The sequence below is a fragment of the Sciurus carolinensis genome, chromosome 13 (assembly GCF_902686445.1).
Source record: "Sciurus carolinensis chromosome 13, mSciCar1.2, whole genome shotgun sequence".
Lineage (NCBI taxonomy): Eukaryota > Metazoa > Chordata > Mammalia > Rodentia > Sciuridae > Sciurus > Sciurus carolinensis.
In genome coordinates, this window is record NC_062225.1 from 64,857,298 (window position 1) to 64,879,402 (window position 22,105).

A 22,105-nucleotide genomic window follows, 5' to 3' on the forward strand; every position below is an offset into this window, starting at 1 on the left:
CAAGCTGTCCTTTCTAAGAGTGTTGTGAAAGGAGATGCAGGGCCACATATGGCTTCTGGCTCATCTCTTTAGGGTATAGTTGCCTATTAAAATGCAGGATGCTTGAATTTCTACGTTTTTGCTTGCTAAATACAGCAATCCTGCACCACTGGCCCCTGTCAGCTCTTGATTGCTAGTTATTAAGAAGCTCAGAGCCACCCACCTGTGCACCGCAGCGCCACACACGCTAGAGTAAGACGCGTAGACACCAGTGCCATAAACATAGTACTTGGGGTCTTGGCATCCGGCTGGACATTTCACAATGAACTCAGGATTGATTATCTTTCCGGCTTTGACGTCACAGTTGATCTGAGGCACAGCTGGGAATACAAAAAGGAGGTCAAAATTACACCTGTGGTATCAGCTCATCTATGAGTTGGCTCTGTTGGGTTGTAAGTTTGCTTAGTTTCTAAAAGTCAGAACCTGGGCTGACCTCGCATCCCTTCCACATAATGAGAGCAGAGATGTCATTAGGACATTCCTCAGACCAAAAGAACAACAATGTCCACCCATTGCATTCAGTCTGCCAAGAGCAAAAATTTATTCCTGTGCTTATTTGGACAATTAATTAATATGAGAAGAGAACTCTGGGAAAAGACCCACCTCTAGTGACCAGAAATGTAATCTTGAGTCAATGGTGGGAGGATACTGGGTTTTCAGAAGCTCTGTTGTTAGCTCAGAAAGAGAAAACTCTAAGACCACCTCACATGAGAAACGAAAGGTATTCTAGGAAGGGCAAACAAAGAGAGCATGAGACTTAGGGGCGGAGATGCCCGGGATAAGCCTGGTGGGAGGGCAGTGGATTGGTTGGACTGGGCTGGGTTCAGGGGGCTGAAATGCTTGTGTTCTGTGCAGGATGTGGGACACCAAGGAAGGTCTTTGAACAGGAGGAGATATGACAAAAGTGACCTTGGTCCTAGAGGATTCTTTAGGCCTAGAGGCTGGGTCACCATGGGATTGATCTTTTCTCATCTGCTTCAACAATTTGTGGCAAGCTGGGAACTCCCCTGATGAGCATCCAGGGAAGCTCATCCACTTGCTCTATTACTAATAACTAAACAAAGATGGGGTTGCATCTTCCTGGCAAAGATTTTCCCTCAGAAACTCCTGAAGGAAAAGATTCCCTAGGTAAGACTATCCTGGTGCCCTTCACGCTGGGAATGTATCCGGTCCTGGGTCCCATTTTCAGAAGGGACTGCAACATGAGCACAGTCGTGATGGTCCCCAGAAATGGGCCATTCAGTCACGAAAAGGTAAGAATTTGGAAACAAGGGACAGTTGTCTTCCCAAGTGCGACTGTTGTGTGCTGTGAACCAGAGGGCTGAGCTAGAACTGAAGGTGTAAACTTTCCATCGAGGCAAATGTTGCCAAGAACTTTCTAGGAATTGGTGTTGTCCTTGAAGGAACAGGCTGCCTCCTGAAGCACTGAATCCCCATTGGTGGAGGTCTGCAGGCAGAACAGTTGAAAAGGGGATTTCTACATTGGGTGGGAGGTGGAAATAAAACCTCTCCCAGTGCTAAGAGTCTGTGATTACACGCATGGATCCAGGAGCCCTGCCAGGCCACCCACCCTCTAACTGAGTTACCAAGATGGTCTCAGAGTTGCTAATGGGTTCCAGCTGTTTCCAAAAAGCACGCAATTTTTTATTTTTTTTTTTTTAACCCTTATGTACCTGAATGAGCTGAGTTGCATTTCCTTCAGGCTGGGGAAAGAAGGGAAGTTAGAACTTCTGCTCATTTCTTACACGCCCCTCCCAGGAGAGTTTTGCCACTCAGGGCTAGGCCAGCAAGGTGCTCCTTCTGGGAACTGGGGCTGGATTTGATCACAGGCTTAAGCAATTTGTGGTCTCCATTAAGAAGTGGAGAACTGTGATTAAAGCAGTTGGTTTCATTCTGCTTACCAAAGGTTGCCTCCTCACCAGTGTTATTTCCTTTATATCTTTTGCGCCTTTCAACTCTGATACTCACGGCTACATTTACTACTTTGAGTCTAGGAGTACGTTTTTTAAAGGCAATTTTTTGGGGTTGAAGACGCCACATCAGCTCATTGCTAGATCCCTCTGTGAAACTGAAGTGTGTTCTACTCTCCTTTCCTCTACAGATCACTTACCCATATCCAAATGAATCTCCTCCTCAGATATAAAGAAAATGCAAAACTTCTTTTTGGATCTTAGTTCTTTGAAATAGGAAATGACAAAGCTCTATGACCTGGGATTAAATTCTGACATACTTCAACACTTGGAGACTTGGGATCTCCTGGCAGGCCAGCCAGATCTTTAGGGATTGAGTAAAGGTGTGTAAATCCAGAAGCTTATTAAATGAATATTGTTCAATGACCAAACCTGTCAAAAGACTTCATGGGGTGCACAGTACCAGTTGTAGAATTTTCCATGAAATAGTTGGCTTAAAAGACAAGGGGAAAATGATGCATGGGAATATTTTGCATTCTGCTAATCAATTCCCCCCTCTTTGGATGGGCATTTGTTGTGTGTGTGTGTGTGTGTGTGTGTGTGTGTGTGTGTGTGTGTGTTACAATACCTAGGAAATATTTTAAATAAGTTCTGCTATATTTGTGCCCAATAGAATCAGCAGAAATGGTGGATGAACTCATTAATTTGAAACAAATGAAATCAAGCACATATGCTCATCTACTTTGGAAAAAAACCAAGCAATGGCAAAGTGTGGTTAAAGGTCAAATATTTGTTAAATGTGTACAGAAAATTAAGCTGGAGAGAATGAACTAATTAAATTTTGCAGAGTAATTGCCAAAATCATTGGAAAGTGTAGTGTATGTCCAGCTAGAAAAAAAGCAGCCATTTGTATCTTTCTGGCGGCTCTTCTTTAAGAATATAAAAAAACATGGCTCATTTCTTTACAGTATTTTCCCAGTTATTTGTGAAGTAGTTTGTTTTCTTTTAATCATCTTCCATCCCTCCACTTGGTCTTTTTATTTCCTCTGAATGTTTTTGAACTATTCAATGCTAACAAGTTGGGGTTTCCTTTTTCTCTCTCTCTCTCTCTTGTTTAGGGTTTTTTTTTTTCACATTTTATTTTCTCCTCTGGATTTTATCTCTAAAATATAAAAACCAGACTTCCTTGAGAGGACAATTCAAAAGCAAGGCAGCTCAAGAAGCATCATTCTCAGACTTGAGGGATGACTTTTGACTGATGCCCAGACATTCAGAGGGGAAGGCTGTGTCCCCATGGTTAACCTCAGGTAAGAACTTCTTTTCAAGTTTTAGGAAGGTTTATTCCCAAGAGCATGGGGAGAAGGCAAGACAAAAGCTTCTTCTGTTCCTTCTGGAGTGGACTGTTTCTGCTGGCAGAGAGGAAGACCCCAGGCTGCGATCACTGAGGACCAGGGAGTGTTCACAGAGGCCCAGGCTTCACTCCCTGCTCAGCTTCTCCCTGTATGTCCTCACCTGCTCCTTTGGATGGTTCCTTAAGGTTACCTGGCCATCTTATAGTTGCTATCATTTTCACATCAGAGTTCACATGACAGCATCTCAGTATGTGCCAAGGATTCCTTCCCAGAGGTCCTTGGGATCAGACACCAGGAAAAGAGAAGAATCACTGGTAAACCAGATGGCTAGAGCTGCTGGTTGACCTTAGACACAGGTACAGGTGTCAGCAGCATTGATCTCATAGTGTTCCTGGGCAGAGGTCACACCTCAGAACAGAGATACTGTCTGAGCCACTATTTTAATGCACAATTAGAATCTCAGGAACAGACCTGCAAATGTTTCTGCTGTGGGTTGGGTCTCATGCCAGGACTAGTAACAATGATTAGGTGACTTGACATACAACAAGCCAGGTATGTAGCAGGCAAAATCAAACTGTATGCTCTTCTTATTTTGCTATTCATCTTTTCAATGATCCCAGCAATGTAAGCCAATTGCTTCTGGGGAAAATTTTTTCCATATTAATTAGAGAAAGCCTTTATAGGCTTGTCTCATGGATGTTAATGAAGAAGAATTATTATAACATAGAAGCACTTATGCACCAAAAGATTGGATATTAAGCTTAATGTTGTTGTACTATGATATTCAACAAGTGCAAAATCCCATTTTAAGAGAATTATGCAAAAATTGTTAGTTTAATGAAATAAAAATGACAACTAATTTGTAGATGAACGTGTCCTCCTTCTTGATTCTGATATCCAGTGAACAGGTCGTACTAATTCTTCCCTTCTATGGACTTTCTTTCACAGAGCATTCTCTTCCATTTTTCTTAAACAGTTTTTGATCATGTGGAGTCTTTACTCAAAAATTGTCAATAGCTTCTGATTACCTTTAGGAAAATTTGAAAATCCTTGAGATCTTTCCACAGTCCCTTCCACACAATTTCTGGGCTTGCCAATACTGTCCCTGCTACTTCCTAGATACATGCTGTCTTCAGACTTGGCTTCTCACCCTGGACTTCTTTTTCCTTTCATCTGCTTTTTCAAAGTCCCTGTCACAGTTACACCTTCCTGCATGTACTAGAATATAAACTCCATGAGGGCAGGCATTTTTGTCTGATTTGTCCATTGATGTATATAATAGAATACTGAATGCATGAATGAATGAAGCAAACCCATTAGAAAACCCTGTTCTTTTCATTTCTAAACCCGCTATTTCCTTCTACCTTCACTTGGTTCAAGTCACAGGCACTTCCTGTTTGGACTGTTAAGAGAACAGCTCTGTCTTGGCTTCTTCCTTCCAAGCTTGCCACCTTTTGCCCCAATCCTTTCTCCACTGCACAGTCACTGTGGTGCCTTAAAAATGGAATCAGATTATATCTCTCTCCTGCTCAAAACTCCTCATTGACTTCCTATTACCCTTAGCATAATGTCCAAACTCCATAAGATGGTTAATAGGCCTTACAGGATTTGGGCCCTGTATTCCCTCTATTTAATCTTCCACCATTGTCACATGGATGATGAGACTGGGCCAGTCAGCAAAGGCCTGAGAGAGGGAAGAACCAGGGTGAAGCCTCGATGTAGAAATGGGCTGAGTGATTTGAAGAACATAAAAAACCCCTGTGTGTTTGGAGTATAGTGAGTGAGGGGGAGAGAGGTCTAGAGAGTTAGCAGGGATCAAAAAACATGGGAACTAGACAAAATCACAGTCCCACCATCATCAATACATCAATAATTATGGTCCCTAGAACTCTTTCTAGGACTGAACAATAGTTTTTTTGGAGGAATTTTCTCTCTCTCTCTCTCTCTTTTTCTTTTTTCTTTTTTCTTTTTTTGGTAGTAGGGATTGAACCCAGGGGTGATCTGCCACTGAGCTACCTCCCCAGCCCTTTTTATTGAGACAGTGTCTGGCTAATTGCCAAGACTGACCTCAAACTTGCAATCATGTCTCAGCATCCCAAGTCGCTGGGATTACAGGCTTGTGCCGCCGTGCCCTGGAAGAAATTTCTTGACAAGTCTACTGAGCTTCCAAGCCTATGTATGGCTAAACTATTCAGAGAGGAATAAAAAGAGTTTCCCTATGGAATGGTCTCATTGTATGGGAGAGGGAGGGAGAAACATGAGATGGGAAGGGAGAGAGAATGAGGGGGAAATGAGGTGCTGGGAAAGATCATGAGCTCCATAAGGTGGTTCCTTCTGTTGACCCTTGAAAATCTGTAGTAAAAGATCCAGAATATGACAAAATGTCAGGTGAAGGGGAAGTTCTCATAGGAGCTGGTAAAGGAGCTGAGACACAGGAGAAGAGGACCATGGGAACAGGACAGGAGGACTTAGGAGTGGCTAGGCAGAGAAAATCACGAGGACATATATCATAAATTCTCCCAGAAATTATGGGAGAGCTCCAGACTTTTTTTCTTTCTTTCCATTGACCTTTATTTCTGCCTTTAGTATCCAGACAGCTCCAAACATTGAAAGACAAGTGTCCTATTGATGTTTCCTTCAGGCCTCTGGTCACTGTTCAAAATGAATGTGAAAAGACTCAAAACAAACTTAGCTTCAAGGATTGGTCCAAACATTCTAAGATTTGAATGGAGAGGAGTGATTCAAATGCCTCTTTGAAGCATTTGGTACTTGGTAGACCATTTCCCATAGGCAGTAAATCCAGATGCTGAACTGACCATTTTGATAAACCAAGCTGACCTTCTAAGAGCAAAGGACCAGGGTTCTTTCTGCCTCTTGAAGCCCTCTGACAAAGGCCACTGGGAAACCTAGTGACTATGCATAGTGGGATTTATTAAACATACCAAGAGAGGGAGCATTACCTGAACAGGGGAGAGTGTCAGACTTGTAAAAAAAAGGGTACAGAATTGGTTTTACACAGGTTTAATCTGACATTTGAGGAGTCATGGAGGCCAAGCTCACAATGGGATGAAATTACTCTAAACTATGAAATTACAGCTTTGGTCAATGTTGAGGCTAGATCTGAACCCTGATATGTTTGAATCCAATGCCATACCACACTCCTACCTCAGTTGAGCCTTTGCCAAGAAAATGTGCAACATTGTAGGTTAGAGAAGTGGTATAAAAAGATTTCTCAAGAAGAGTCTATACAAATAACAGCTGGGGGAAATATAGAACAAGCAATGGAAATGGTTTCACAAAGAAAAATCTAGTAAAGGGTATTTATCTTGATAGATAATTCCAAGCTCAATTTTTAAGCACGTAAGAAAGTCCATAAAGTTTGGTCCATACAATGTGTTTTTTATCTATACTCCATGGAAGGACTGTGATCAAGGAATTATTGAATGACAGAATAACTTACCTGTGGCAACCTAGGTAAATTGGGCAGTTAGTTTATAAAGGACCCCAATACTCATTCTTTCACTTGATCTTTCCAAAAACCCTAAAAGACATATTGTATCCATTTTCCTGAGAGGCAAGTTGATTGGCTCAAGCTAAGAAGTAACAGAGCCAATACCTGAACTCAGGTCCTCTTGCTATAAACCCAAAGGTTTTGCAGCTCTACCTGCTCAGCTCTTCTGTAATTGAAGAGGAAATCAATCACTTCTTCTTTGGTCTTATCTTATAGGGTTATTCTGAACTCAAAGATTATTGGCAATTACTAGTGGATGAATGCAGGATGTGTGCTAGTTAGATTTGTGTGTGTGTGTGTGTGTGTGTGTGTGTGTGTACACATGCAGGCATGCATCTATACATTTGCCCCCAAAATACCTGCAAGGCAACTGTTCTAGTGAAATTTTCCTTGTGCAGTTTTCCTATTACTTCCAGGACTTGGACATGGTAGAATTTATTCAACTAAAAATCTGCCACACAGGGAGAGTCTGTTTTCTTTCTCACCCACACATCAGGAGTGCTAGCAAGTTGATCTGTTTCTTTTCTCATGGTCTGAGAAAAGGCACACACAGCAATCTGTGTGGAGAGTATTCTGGTTTGATACCAGGTACCTAACTAAGAAGCAAGCATACACTGAAGATTACTTACTAGTTGTTATACATGATCCTGCCGGAGCAGCCCCATTCATGCTATGCCAAGTCCTACAGTCGCAGAGCTGTATTTTTGTTCATCAGTGTCCAATGCACAAACTAACCAAGTCCCAGAACAATGACCTCTTCATGTCTGGGAATCATCCACCCTCTCAAGGTTGATTGCGAAAATCTTTCCATGCTGTACAAGGTATTAAGGCTAACTTCTTGGAGAGAACTATGCGAATTAAAGGTTGTACATTTCACCTCAAATTAAGCATATTTCAACAGACTCTAATGTAATGGAAATATTTCAGAATGTAGCTCCATTGTCTGTGGAGAATGTCTTCTTGTTCAGCTTGCTGTTTGTTTGTTGTCTCCATCATATACATTTCCTGCTTGGAAAACTCTCAGGAGAACCTCCTTCTAACCAAAACAAAGAGAAACAACTTCTCAGATCAGTGTCCTGCCCTTGCTTCCCATGATATCTGGGCTTAGTCTAGTCAGAAAGCCCTCCCATCCACCTCTACCTGTAGAATTCTACTTATTTTTCATGTTTTATTTTGAATGTTCTTTCATGAAACCAGTATGAATTCTCTTGTTATTTTTCTGTAGCGTTTACCACATTTTTGCTTTGTTTTACACAGTTGTGTTGTCCATGGGTCTGTCCATCCATCCAACAGTTACCTACTATTTATATCTTCATGGTGCTTTTGGTTTTGCTGGGAAGACTAACTGTATGAAAATACTCTTAGAATTAATTGTGGTTGGTGCTTAGAGGGAGTGCCCACACAGGGCAAGCGGCTAACCTAGTTTTGTGTCTGTGTTGTGGATAGGGGTTGGGGCCAGGAAGGCTTTCTTTTGCATACTATTTTTTTTTGTGGGGGGAGACATACTTTTATTTTGTCTTGTGTGAGATCGGATACTTAATGAAACTGAAGACTTTCTGGATGCTCAGCCTGTAACGTCTTGTGCTGTTAGCCATCCTGACTCTCACCTGTGTAATGACCCCTCTCCTAAAGCCTCTTTGGACTAAGGTCATTGCCGCTTGAGCTCTTCTGGGGCTTCTTCTTGTGTGAAAAAGCTATGAAGGAGGCTTCTCTAGCAGACACTCTGCCAGGCAGAGACTGTTCTGGACTCTTTGGAGGATATAATTTATGGGGTAACATATGTATTTATTACAGTATGGGCTGAAGGGTTCATGATTGAAGAGAAGGCCTTTTTTTGAATATATAGCCTACACAGAAATCGGGTTAGTCCTTAAAATTCATTACCCTTCTATCATTATTTGTGGCATTAAACAATCAAGAAAAATGCAAGCACATTTTGATAATTTGTTAGAAACTGCTCAAGTGGGTTTGGGCTGACTAAACCTGCCAGTAAGAAGCTTCTGGGTAGGGTTAGATTTGCGACCCCAACTATATCAGAAAAACCTTGAAAAAAAAATCACTTTTAAAAGGAAGTGATAACGTTCCCATTAGTGCAGTAGGTAAACTTTACCTTGAACTATACAGCAGGTTAATTTATTAGTCATTAACATGTTAATTCCACTTTATTTTCCCCCTTTTACTATTCTAAGGTTTTCATGTTCTCCTCTCTTTGAAGCTCAAGGTTGCAGGTCAGAGGGCAGAATTGCCCAAAGATGACATTCTCTGGGCTTTGGGAATTAAGACTCTTCAAATCCCCCTTCTTTGAGGGGCAGTCGAGTTCTTTCAGCCCAAAGAGTGATGGAGAGAAAATGATGTTCCAAGACTGAGAAGGTGGGAGTGGGTGGGTAGGGTCCAGAACAGGAAGAGTCCTCATTCCCTAGCAGCTGCCTTGGAGGAGCACGGCCTCAGAGTAGCTTCTTGGGGTGGAGCCCAAGGTACAAAGTTTCCCCACCTCTGCCAAGGTCCTGTGGTCCAGAGAACAGTGGAGCTGCTCACCTTCCAGAGATAACACGCACTTGGACACCACACCACTCCTGGAACGCCCTGCATCTTTTAGACTGCAGAAACCTTGCAGGGGCTGGAGCCGGGAGAAAGAAAGCTGCTGCAAATATGGAATTTGAATTCTACACCCTTTTCCCCTTGCCATTGGTGGTTTGGAATCGGACTTAATTTGATTTAGAAAATGAAGTAATGTAATAAACCAAGTGTGGTAGAATCAAATTGTACCAAATACAACTATTCACATGAAAGTTAAGTATTGGCTGGGAATGAATGATTACATATAAGCTTGGGGAGTTATCTGTGAGAATCTGTCCAATTGCTTTTTCCATCTTTACTTTCTCCCTTTGTCAAGTTTCATGCCAGAGTATTTTCAACATGCTCTCAAGTACTGCCTTCTAGGTCCAAAGGGCCCCTGGTGGAACTAAGCAATGTTCATGAAGGCTACTGGGGACTGTGCACAGACCAAAGAAGTAGAAAGAAGGAAACGGGATGAGAGGAAAAAGAAATGTGAATGAAGGGAAGGCGGGAGGAGAGAAAGGGCTAACTATCTGAAGCAGCCGTGACCCTCCCTATACACAGAACAGATGCACTGGTATGGCAGATGTTCTTAAGCCAAGCAGAGGAAGCTATTCAGGGTCTTCTCCTTTCCATACTTTCTCCATTTCTTTTCTACTTTACTTCTTATTCGGTCAGCTGTCACTCATCCAACACTCTTAGATTCCTCATTCCCATGTCTACCTGACTTGGGAGAGGACCATTGGGGAAGCAGCAGAGGTAGAACCTCACCCAGACCTGAGTTTCCAGCCTGGCTTTGATAACTTTGGTATCATGCCTTGGGCACTGATCCTCAAGACCCTCAGACTGTGGGGAGTAGTGGTGTGGCTCAAGGTGTTTGATTGCCTTGTGGGTGTGGTGTGGCACTTGTGCTGGGAACCCCCTGTGGAAAAGTACAGGTTAAGATTGCCCAGTTACTTGGTGACACTGGCCCAGGAAAACTCTGTGCAAAGGCTCAGAATTATGGATCTTAATGTTGAAACTCATAACTAGCTCCCAGGGATAGAGGATTCTGAGCATAGCAAGATGACCATAATGTCTTATCAGTGCTTTGACCTTCAAGTCTGCCTGCTTTGCAGAAACTTTCCCACAAATAACCTTTTGATGATATAATAAATATGTGAAGCCAGCTCTGGGTCACTGTTCTCAACCAGAGATCAGTTTCCCACCTGATCCCAGCTTTCTCTCTTAATGTTTGTGTGTTTTTCTTAATCCCTCATTGCTCCTCACCAGTTTCTAGGGTTCAGCCGTGCAGGTCACAGCATCAGACAATACCCACTGACCAATGCTACAAAATTATCACCTCCTTGTTATTTTACCTCTCTGTTCCTTTGGGTTGTGAATACTTTGAGTTCTGCTACAACACTGGTGAAAGTTGAGGGCTTCCAGGAGAGCCACTGGAGGACACTAAAGAGAATATTTAGATGACTTCACATTCAAACTTGTGAGCAGCCTTGATGTTGGTTCTTTCTTGTCCACTGGTCCTCAAATCTTAGGAAGCATCAGAATCACCTGCAGAGCTTGTCAGAGCACTCATGATTGGGGCCCTCCCTATAGTTTCTGACTCCGAAGGTCTGGAGTGAGTGGGACAAAGGGTCCCAGGTGATGCTGATGTTGCTGATCCAGAAACCACACTTTTAAAAGAATGACTAGTCTTGGTTGTTCCCACACTGAGGTCAAAGGGATTTGTTTCAAGTTCTGCTTTTAGAGAAGATCTACAAGCAATCAATGGATACATGAAAAAATGTTCAACATCTCTAGTAACAAGAGAAATGCAAATCAAAACCACCCTAAGATTTCATCTCACCCCAATTAGAATGGCTATTATCAAGAATACAAGCAACAATAGGTGTTGGCAAGGATGTGGGGAAAAAGGTACATCATGCATTGCTGGTGGGATTGCAAATTGGTGCAGTCACTCTGGAAAGCAGTATGAAGATTCCTTAGAAAACTTGGAATGGAGCCACCATTTGACCCAGCTATCTCACTCCTTGGCCTTAAAATCCCAAGGACTTAAAATACCCAAAGGACTTAAAATCAGCATACTACAGTGATGCAGTCACATCAATGTTTATAGCAGCTCAATTCACAATAGCTAGATTGTGGAACCAACCTAGATGCCCTTCAATAGATGAATGGACAAAGCAACTATGGTATATATACACAATGGAATATTACTCAGCCATAAAGAAGAATAAAATGGCATTTGCAGGTAAATGGATGGAATTGGAGAATATCATGCTAAATGAAATAAGCCAATCCCCAAAAATCAAAGGCTGAATGTTTTCTCCGATAAGTGGATGCTGATACATAACAGGGAGGGGGAGGGGGAAGGAAAGATAATGGAATGAGACAAACATCATTACCCTATGTACATGTATGATTACACGATGTGACTCTACATCATGTACAACCAGAGAAATGAAAAGTTGTGCACCATTTGTATACAATGAATGAATCAATCAATCAATAAATAAAATAAAGTTAAAAAATAAAGTTCTGCTTTTATAATTCCACTTTGTTTAAAATCCTTTGGTGGTTACCTATAAGACATATTCTGAGGTATCAACTGTGAGAATGATGTGGTCAGGTTTCTTGGTTTAGTGACCAAGAGGAAGGCCCCTGCTCCCCACCCTCTCCTCTTAGGGAATCTCCGTGAAGACACTATAGGTCAATAAAAGACCAACCTTTTGATTTTACAAAGCAAAGTCTCTTTGGATCCTTGGATCTACAAATACCTCTGGAATGAGCTTAGGAGTCTCCAGGTACAAGGAGGCAAACACAGGGTGTATCATTTGCCTCTCAGGGAGACAAGAGAAGTTGTCATTGTTCTATAACCCACTATATTATAAACATTTGTGTGAAATTCTGTTCACACTTTGTAGATACTTTCATGCCACCCATATATGCATGTAAACCTCTAATACTTACTTACTGGCCAACCACATTCCCTGTCTTCTTCTTCATACTGGTACAAAGGTTTCCTTGTTGTTGTTGGCAGGATTGTTCATTTCCTGAACCACCTTACTCTTCTCTGAGAACCACACTTCCCTCAGAGAGGTGAACCCCCCACAAGCTTAGGTTCATGCAATTAGATTCTGTCTCCCAGGATTTGGGGGTCAGGAGAGGCGGGTGGGGAGGGAGATACAGACAGGGAGGGAGAAGCAGGGTGTTAGGTCTGTGGTCCTTCCATCTGGGGACCAGTTCCAGGGAGTTCCAGCTGCACTTTCCTCCCTGGGTTCTGCAAGCTACCCCACTTCCTGTCCAAATCCCCTTTTCTACTTAAGCAAATTGAGCTTGGATTTCTACTAATTGCAACCAAAATAACCTGCACTGAGATATACTCCCCATTGCCTCATGATGAAGTCCAGATTCCCAAACACGGTAGTATAGTCCTTCACAAGCCGATGCCTGCTTACTCTCCACCTTTCCCTCAATACCTTCAACTTCTACTCTATGTTTCAGCCAAACCAAAATGAATTTTAGTTTTTTCGACTTTTTGGATCTTGGATACAGTGTGTTTTCTCAGTTTGTAATGCCTCTGCCTATTTGGTTTTATCAGTGTTGGTGTGTCATTCCCTCCAGGAAACGCTCCTAGACACACAGTTTCTTCTCCATATCTTCCATGTTGTCCTAGCGTGTATGCATGAAATAATAATTGCCCATTGGCTTATCTTTCTTCCTCCTAGATTGTGAGCTCTGCGAGGGTAAGGAGTGAGTCTCAATCACTGTTGTATCTGGGTGTCCAACTCCATGTCACATACTTGGTGGCACCCAGTAAATATTTGTTGAATGAAAGGACCCTGTGCCTTCTTCACCATCAGTCACCTGCCCCAGCTACAAAACACATCGAATGGGAAAAATGAAAATAACTTTGGCCTCAAGCTATAGATTATGATTTGGAAACACTCCTGAGGTCAAGAATCAGATATCTCCATGGTTTGGGAATATTCTATTACCTTCATTGTATCTTTTTTCCTCCTTATTTAATGATTGTGCCAGAGTTTCTAATTAGGGAAAAGACCTCAGGCATTTATTGATTCAAATGTGCTGCAACACTAGGGAGATTTTGAGAATAAAACTAGAATTTAGCATATTAGAAATTCAATCCATCTGAGATCTCTCATAGAGGGTTTGCCCTTGGGTCATTTAGCGGAGACTTTCATAGTCACTGGAAACTGTTGTCATGGTAATCATGGAACCTTTCATGATTTTCCTACTCTGAGTTAGTGAAGATACTGGAAAGAGCCCAAAGGAATTCATACTTGGGTGTGCATTTGTCTCCATATTAACTCAATTATTGTTTTGAACACACATCTGCCCCAGGGCCGGTCCTCTTGGCTCTTGGTCCTGACAGGAATAAATAAACAACTGATTCATTTTTAGTATTTCAGCCTAGGAGGCTGTGGATGGTTGCCCTTTTGGTCTCATTTCAACAGGAAATCCCACATGGAAGGTTTAAAGGAGTAAAAGAAAAAAGGGTGGTCATGTGAAGGAAATCTCTTTCTTTTCAAATGATTAATGTTGCTGATTTCAAAGCACTTGAATTTAATGCCTATAAAGAAAGTTTCAGTTGTGGAGAGCACAGAACCTTGACAAAATCTAAAACCTTTATTTTATGGCCCTTTATAAACACACCTTAACGCAAGCCTCCATCGAGCCCACAAATTTGGATCCAGATATCCCAGTGTGCTCACAATATGTGAGTGTGAGATTTCCCATCTGTCTCCTGTCCTGATAATTATTTCCCAATATCCATTCTCTTTCTTCCCCTCTGGTACTAAAAGTTCTTACTTTTAGTGAGGCATGTGGATGTTTGAAATCAAGGCATTTTCCTCTCTTCCTTACTGCGGGTCAATGGTATTTAAGGGGAAGTGTTACACATTCAACTTTCTGGACATGTCTTTAGAGGGAGTTAATGTGTATGTCTTACTAACTGGAGGAATGGATAGAGAGGAGATGGCCGTCTTGGATAATGAATTGGAAGCCATGTTGAAAACAGCAGAATGACCAGACAGGGGTTTAGGTCCCTGGAGATTGTGGAGCTTCCATAAAACCACAGATGATGTTTACAGGAGACAGAAAGAAACTAAAGAAATTTCAGTCTTATGTATGTGCCACTTGTTTTGGATTTTCAGCCATCTGATCTTAATTGATACATCACCCAAAAGTGAAATTTACTTTTCTTCTTTCCACTGACTGAGTGTGAAATCCCTTGGGCTTTTCTGTGAGCTTTACCCCGATCACAGGGCACGCTGGAAGGTGGGCAGACTTACTGGACTTTTGTACCAGCTGGACTGAATTTTCTAGTATGAGGAATTGAAACAGAGGTTAATGGCAGGGAAATACCTATTCCAGCTTAGCCACAGAGCCATCGTGTTGCCTGGTCCTTGTGTGTGCATTTTGAGTTTTTCTAGTCAATGAACCACATTCCTTTTGCTTTCAAATCAGGACTCTCATGTCAAATGCCCTTTGGAATGGGGTGGATGATGAATGAGACTCATGGTTGTTGAGTCTTAATGCAAAGCAACTAAGATGGAGAGCAAAAGCCAGAGCAAACCGAAACAAGAATCGCCTTCCATATTTTTTAAAGCAAGTGTAACAACCCTCTGCACATGAGACAGATGCCTCATACCTGTGAGAAATTGTGATTTTACTTACTGAACTTGGGCCTTTTAATCTTCTTTGTCATTTCTTTATTTGAATGTATTCCAGTCACCAGCAAAACTACATGAAGAAAATAAAAATGTTTTAAAGTCTAATTAATATTATTTCACCTAACTGTTCATTCTCTTTTGTTTCTTACATTTGCTTGGATAAGGCACAAGTATTCTCATTGATGAAACTATTTTCCCCATATACTAAGATTGGGGAAATGAGAGATGTAGATTGTACACTTTTCTTGGCCCCTGCTGAAAGGTCTTTTCAAAAATGCCTTCTGGGGCTGGGGATATAGCTCAGTTGGTAAAAAATAAGAATAAATAAAAAATGCCTCTTGGATACTCGTCCTATGTTTTGATGTCCTCAAATTTCACTCTACCAGTTCTACAATCTCCATTTTCAAAGGAGGGAATGTGGGCCTGAGAAGTCTCTGAATTTTCCCGGTCCCAGGAATGAAGAGAGGGATAAGGGCCCTTGTACCCTTCTGTGTCCTTTGCTCTGTTCCACAGTGAGTTTCTAAATGACCAACTTGCAGACTACACAGGCAGTGTGCATGTGTGTGTGTATGAGTGTGCCCAAGAGTGTGTGTTCGTGTGTGATTGTATGAGTGTGCACTTGCACGTGTGACTGAGGGAAGATTGAGTGGAGGGGAGATGTACAAAACTTCAGGAGAGAGGCTGTCTGGGAAAGAAAAAAGAGGAGCAAGAGGTTGGGAGAAGAGAGGAAGAGTAAACGCAAAGTCTGAGGAGTGACTTGAGGGTCCTCTGGTCATCTACTCTAGGAGCCCTGGTCCTGTGCCTTCCTGAGAAACAAGGGCAGAGCTCAACAGCCCTGGGGCCCTGTTCTCCTTCAGGAAGTAGAGCAATATGTGAAGCAGGGAGAATTCTTTATCCTTCTACATTTAAGGTCCAATTCCCAGTTCCTTTTCAAACATGTAAGATGAACTTGAGCCTTGTATTTTTAGAAATGTTGTAATATTTTAAATTAAATCCTCTTTGAATTTAATTAAAGTACCATTTCTGTGGGATATGAGAATTATTAAACAAATTCCTAAAATATAAAATGTTAATATTTATCCAGATACTTTAACTTGTATTTTTAAAAATAATGTTGACTGCTTTTCTTTTTATTACAAAAATAATACGCACTCCATACAGAAATATGTAAAGGGCACAAAAACCAGTACAGAACTCAAAAGTATATATTTTTCAGACTTTCTCTCTCCATAGATAGATAGATAGATTCATATGGATACTTTCAAATATACATTTAAGCATAAGTTTGATCATATGCATACTATTTATAATATTTGTAACTTATTGCAACTTAAGGATATATACCAACATTTTTTCTTGTCTGTAAATGTTCTTGCCACAATAATTTTAACTGCTTGCAAAGCATTGTACTATATGAATGTAGCATCCTTTAGCCAATTCTCATTTAATAAAAGTAACTTTGGTTTTGCACAGATTTATTGTTATTTCCTTAAAATTAATTTCCAAATAGAATTTCCTGTGTGAGATTATACCCACTTAGAATTTTGATATACATAGAGTGATACTGTCTGTTTCATTCTACTATCTTTCCATCTCCCACCCCCTCCCACCCCATTTTCCTCTACACCATCCAAAGTTCCTTCATTCTTCTCTTCCCCCCACCAACCCCCCTTGTTATATATTGTCATGCACTTATCAGAGAAAACATTCGGCCTTTGGTTTTTTTTGGGCTTGGCCTATTTCACTTAGCATGATATTTTCCAACTTCGTCCATTTACCAGAGAAGTTGTACTCCATTTGTGTACAAGGAATCAAAATGCAGTCTGTAAAAATTAAAAAAAAAAATTTAATAAAAAAATGGAAAAAAAAATCTAAAAAAATTTTTTTGATATATATTGCAGCCATTTCTCAAGGCAATTTTGTATCCATAGAGTGTGAACATGCTCATTTTACCATCCCAACACTATTTCTAACGTAGACAGAAAGCAGTGCTATTACAGAATGCGAGTCAGTTCTCTTTTCTTTTTCTTTCTCTCTTGGCATTCTTCCACCTCACCCACCTAGGATGGCTCTGCTTTAACTTACCTCCATTTTAGCCAGATTTCTGAGAAACGCACTTTCTGGATGCAGTTGGGACTCAAGGTGAATGTGGGAAAATAGAGTAATCAAAAAAGGCACTTGACCTTGACCTCCTAGCCTGTGTGTTTCTTTTTAACCGAACACTGATGCTCATTTTGGTCTAAATGGACATAGGGGATCTCGAATCAGCAATTAGTTTTGAAGTAAAAGTTGGTAATGTCACTAAGTGTTTAAGAAAACTTTGTATTTATACTATAATTATCTAACTACTATAGAATGAAAGTTTGTGTCCCCCCAAATGCATATGTCAACATCCTAAATACCAAGGGGATGGCATTAGAAGGTGGAGCCTTAGGTTGGTGACTAGGTCATGAAGATGGAACTGTCATGAATGCAATGAGAGTTCCCATCAAAGAGGTTCCAGGGCTGGGAAACAGCTCAGGGTAGAGCACTTGCCTAGCATGTACAAGGCCCTGGGTTCAATTTCCAGCACCACAAAAATAAAAAAAACAGAACAAAACAACAACAACAACAAACCCAAGAGGCTCCAGAACACTTCCTTGTCCCTTCCATCATGTAAGAAACTTGGCAAGAATGTGGCTGTTCATGTAAGGAAGCTGGTCTTCACCAAACACTGAGTCTACTAGTGCTTTGACTTGGCCTTCCCAACCTCCAGAAGTTTGAGAAGTAAATTTCTGTTTTCATAAGCTACTCAATCGATGACAGTTTGTTACAGCAGTCTAAACAGACTAAGACACTAGCTAATCTGTGTCAGTGATGCAGCCACCAAATGATTCCATTTTGACTATGAGCTCTAGTTGAGTTGTGGGCAGTTGACGTACCACGTGCTAGAAGAACAGCACCATGAAAGAACTGAGTGGGCATCAGAAGTCCAGCCAAGAAGGATGAAGGCGGACCTTTTTTAGGTGTTATTTACTTCTTGGGTTTGGTTGGGTGTGAGAGTCCTGGAGGTCTCCTTTTTATAGTAGTTTCTGTGCCATTTAACTCTGTATAAAGACCATATTTTTATTTTATGTGCAAAAATAAATATCTAGAATATTTTTAAAACAAGAACCAAGTATCTATACAGAGAAAAATTAAGCAAGTGAAATAGAAGGAGCAAGAGAAATAATAAATTTGAATATCAGTTCTTGGAGTAAACCAAATACTGTCCTTCTGGGCTTTGTGACTTTGGCAAGTGGTTTATAAGCCCTGGTATCACTAGAACTATAATATTTCAGCAAGACCACCCTATCACTTGTTTGGTCACCCAAGATCCTCCAGGCATGCCTGACTGGTTCAGTTTAAGAGCAGTGGTTAATAAAGTCACAATTGTCATTGGTGCACAAGGGCTGTCCCTCAGTTTATGTGCTTGTTAATTAAAGTTCCCCAGAAACCACTGCTCCAGGAGAGGGCTGGTCAATAGGCCTGCAAATGTGCTTGTGCCTTGGAGCAAATCTTCATTTATCATCAGCAAGACCTCTCTTGCTACACTGGACATAGTGAATTGCATGTTGAACTTGGGTGAGAGAAACATCCGTCTTCTATTTGTTTTCCTAGGAAGCCTGGCAGAGCTCCAAGACAGATAGCTGGTGCCCACTTCCACGAATGTGGTGGCAGATGGTTCCGAAAGCTGGTCCCTTTTGCAAGAGTAGTTAATTATCTGGCCATTTGTGTCCACAAACCTTGTGGAAATTAATTCTAGAATCCAAAATTCCAAGGCAAACACAATTTACCCACTCTGCACCAATGCTTCTCCATCTTTTGAAATCCAATGTTCCAGTTTTAAATGACCTAAAAAGTTCTCAGTTTTCTTTAGTACTGCTTGAAATTACAAGGAAATTAAACATTAAAAGTACTTTTTGTGATAAAATTTTCTGCTACTTCACTCTCTCTTTTGTGATTGTAAGTACAGCTATCTCAGGTGTAATTGTTTTAAAATCCAATTTAAAAAACTGACCACATAATTTATAAGTGGAGAAAATACGAATGAATACACTTGAAACAATGTTCATTCTCATTAATGATAAAAAATGCAACCTAAAACAATGTTTTAGGGAATGGTTTCCTATAACATGTCAGCAAATATAGAATAGAAGATTATACTTAATCTTGGCAAGGATTTGGGGTTAGTGAATTTCTGTGTGCTGTTGATGAAATCTAAGCAGGTGGAGCCACTCTGGAAAGCAATTTGATAAAAGGTTTCAAGAGCTTTAATATTTATATTCTTCAACCAAGGAAATACACTCCTAGGAATATATCCCAAGTTACAATCATTGATAGAGACAAAGATTTATGTAAAAAATACTCATTATAGCATTTCTAATGGCAATCTGGAAATAATGAAATGTTGGAAATGCCCCAACAGGAGGGAAGTCCTAAGCATTTATTACAAATGATGTGTAGAAGAATATTAAATTATCTGTGAAGTGTTCCACTCTAATCTTAAGAATAATTCTGACAAAGTTAAAATATATGCAGAGAAATAACTGAAACAAAGATACCAGAATGTTAACAATGGTAGAATTAGGATTCCTATTTTATAGTTTCTATATTTTCCCCTTTTATATTATATTCTTTACACATAAAATATATATTTTATATAGAATGTTTCTTCTATCATTAAAAACAGGCAACATGGGCTGGGGAGATAGCTCAGCTGGTAGGGTGCTTGCCTTACAAGCACAAGGCCCTGAGTTCGATCCCCAGTACCGCAAAAAAAACAAAAAAAAAACAGGCAACATAGTTACATTTTATTTATATTTGATTGTATTCAAATCATATAGGCTTATGATAATGAAAAGGGCTTTCTATAGTTATTGGTATGATTAATCTGTGCTTATTTTTTTTTTTAGTTTTCCTGTCAGTCATAAATTATAATCCACTTGCAAGGGAAGACATGAAGTGCCAAAATTATTTTAATTATTTAATCAATAATTAAATTGGTAAGCACTTACTGGATACTTATGTACATAGGTTTTTACAGAAATGAGTCATTCTAACCCAGAAACTTCTTGTTGGATCTTTTCTAACCCCCTTGATATACTAACACAGGTAGTGTCCACAATGTTTTCTTGAAAACTGATTTGTAAAGCCGATCATTTTAAAACAAGTTATAATTTCCCTAATACCTTAATTAGGGATTATGTACTTATTGAAACATTTAGCATCAAATAAGTCAGAGCTTCACAGCAAAGACATGACAGTTCATTTTCTATAACTACAGAATACATAAATTTAGACTTCCAATCCAAAATATTTTACCTGGGAGAAGCTTTAGAGATCATCTCTTTATTTTATAGAAAGTAAACTGAGGTCGAGGTTAACCCTTTTCCTAAATCTGCAGTTATCTGGGGGCAGAAGTCAGAACTGGAAAGAGAGTTTGCTAGTAACAGTCTTAGTCTCTTTATTCCACTTGCTCCCAGTAAGCTGACATGTGGATTCCACATGGGACTCCAAAGACAAGTAGCATAAAATTTAAAGACTTGTAAAACAAACGTGCTAATTTTGAGATATATTAATTAAATAACTGTTGTTAATTTAGCAGTTTGGGGAGGGGGAATCATTAGATGACTCTGAGACCTTGAAAATCCAGCATCGCTCAGGACGATCATTTGTGTAGCAAGACTTACTGAGTACCTAGGATATGTGTGGAGCACTAGAGATACTACAGCAAGACACAGCTCCTGTCTGTGGGTTTACAGTACTTGGAGAGTCAGGCTAAGGACAAGGCGAATCCAATGTGGCTGTGATGAGGGTGTGGGGGTCGGGGAGGCGCACAGGAAATGGCCCCACCTGATGGGGGCAGAGAGGAGCTTCTTGGAGGGTCAAAGGCTTGTGAGGATGTGAACTAGAGGAAGAAGCATTCCTGAAAAGGTAACAGCCTGTTCAAAGGCCTAGGGGTGAGAGATGATGCAGACCCTAGGGAAATTAGAAGTTCAGTGCCAGGGGAGGGCTGGTGAGAGGTGAGAGCAGGGGAGGACAGCAAGAGCCACCACACAGGAAGGCCTGGCTAGCAAGGCACTTCGAGAAACTCAGACTCCATCCTAAAGGCCAAGGTAAAACTCAGAGGAGTTGAAGTCAAGAGAGTGGTGATCAGACACGGACTTTAGGGAGATGAATACGCGTATCATGGTGTAAAGATCTGGGGCAGGGTGGCAATCATAGTACCCAGCAGGGGTGGAAGTCATGGGGACTCAAGAAAATGGCCCTGACCATTTCCAATTTCTATGTTTCTAATTTCATTCACGTCACAAATCAGACACAGGCTTGAGGGAGATTAATAGGGTGATCAGGAGGCAGTATTTTCTTATTTTTAAAGCTGAATAATATTCCATTGCATATGTACCTAACATTTTCTTTATACATGCATCATTGATAGACTGTTAAATTGATCCATATCTTGGCTGTCATGAATAATGCTGTAACAATATGGAAGTGCAGATATACCTTCAACATGTAGATTTTGTTTCTTTTGGATGTATACCAGAAGTAAGATTGCTGGGTTATATAGTAGTTCTATCTTTAATTTAATTTGCTATAATTTAATTTAATTTGAGCTTTTTTTTTTTTTTCATTTATCTGTTGACCATGTGTATATCTTCTTTTGAGAATTGTCTATTCAGGTCCTTGGCCTACATTTCAAATTAGGTTGTTTTCTGCTAAATTGTATGAGAGTTTGAGATCTTTTAAGATCCTTCTATATTTTGAATATTAACTCCTTATTAGGTGTATACTTTACAAATATTTTCCCCTATTCCACAGATTGTTTTTGCCCTCTGTTGACTGTTTCCTTTGCTGTGCAGAAGCTTTTTAGTTTTATGTGATCCCACATGTTTATTTTTGCTTTTATAACCTTTTCTTTTAGGGTCATACCCAAAATGTCACTGTCTAGAAGTGTCTGAAAGATTTTTCTCTTTGTTTTTAGTAGTTTTATAGTTTTAGATCTTATATTTAAGTCTT

At 40.4% G+C, this 22,105-nt stretch overlaps 1 protein-coding gene across 2 annotated transcripts in view; it reads right to left on the reverse strand.

Annotated features, from left to right (window-relative positions):
- Vit (vitrin) overlaps nucleotides 1–22,105 on the reverse strand; it is a 110,148-nt gene that overhangs the window by 60,292 nt on the left and 27,751 nt on the right. For both annotated transcript variants that reach the window (XM_047522679.1, XM_047522678.1), the window contains exons 3-4: nucleotides 15,069–15,134; nucleotides 203–359 (exon numbers count right to left, since the gene is read on the reverse strand). In XM_047522679.1, the coding sequence (XP_047378635.1) occupies nucleotides 203–359; nucleotides 15,069–15,134 (223 nt within the window). The remainder of the gene's footprint in view (nucleotides 1–202; nucleotides 360–15,068; nucleotides 15,135–22,105) is intronic.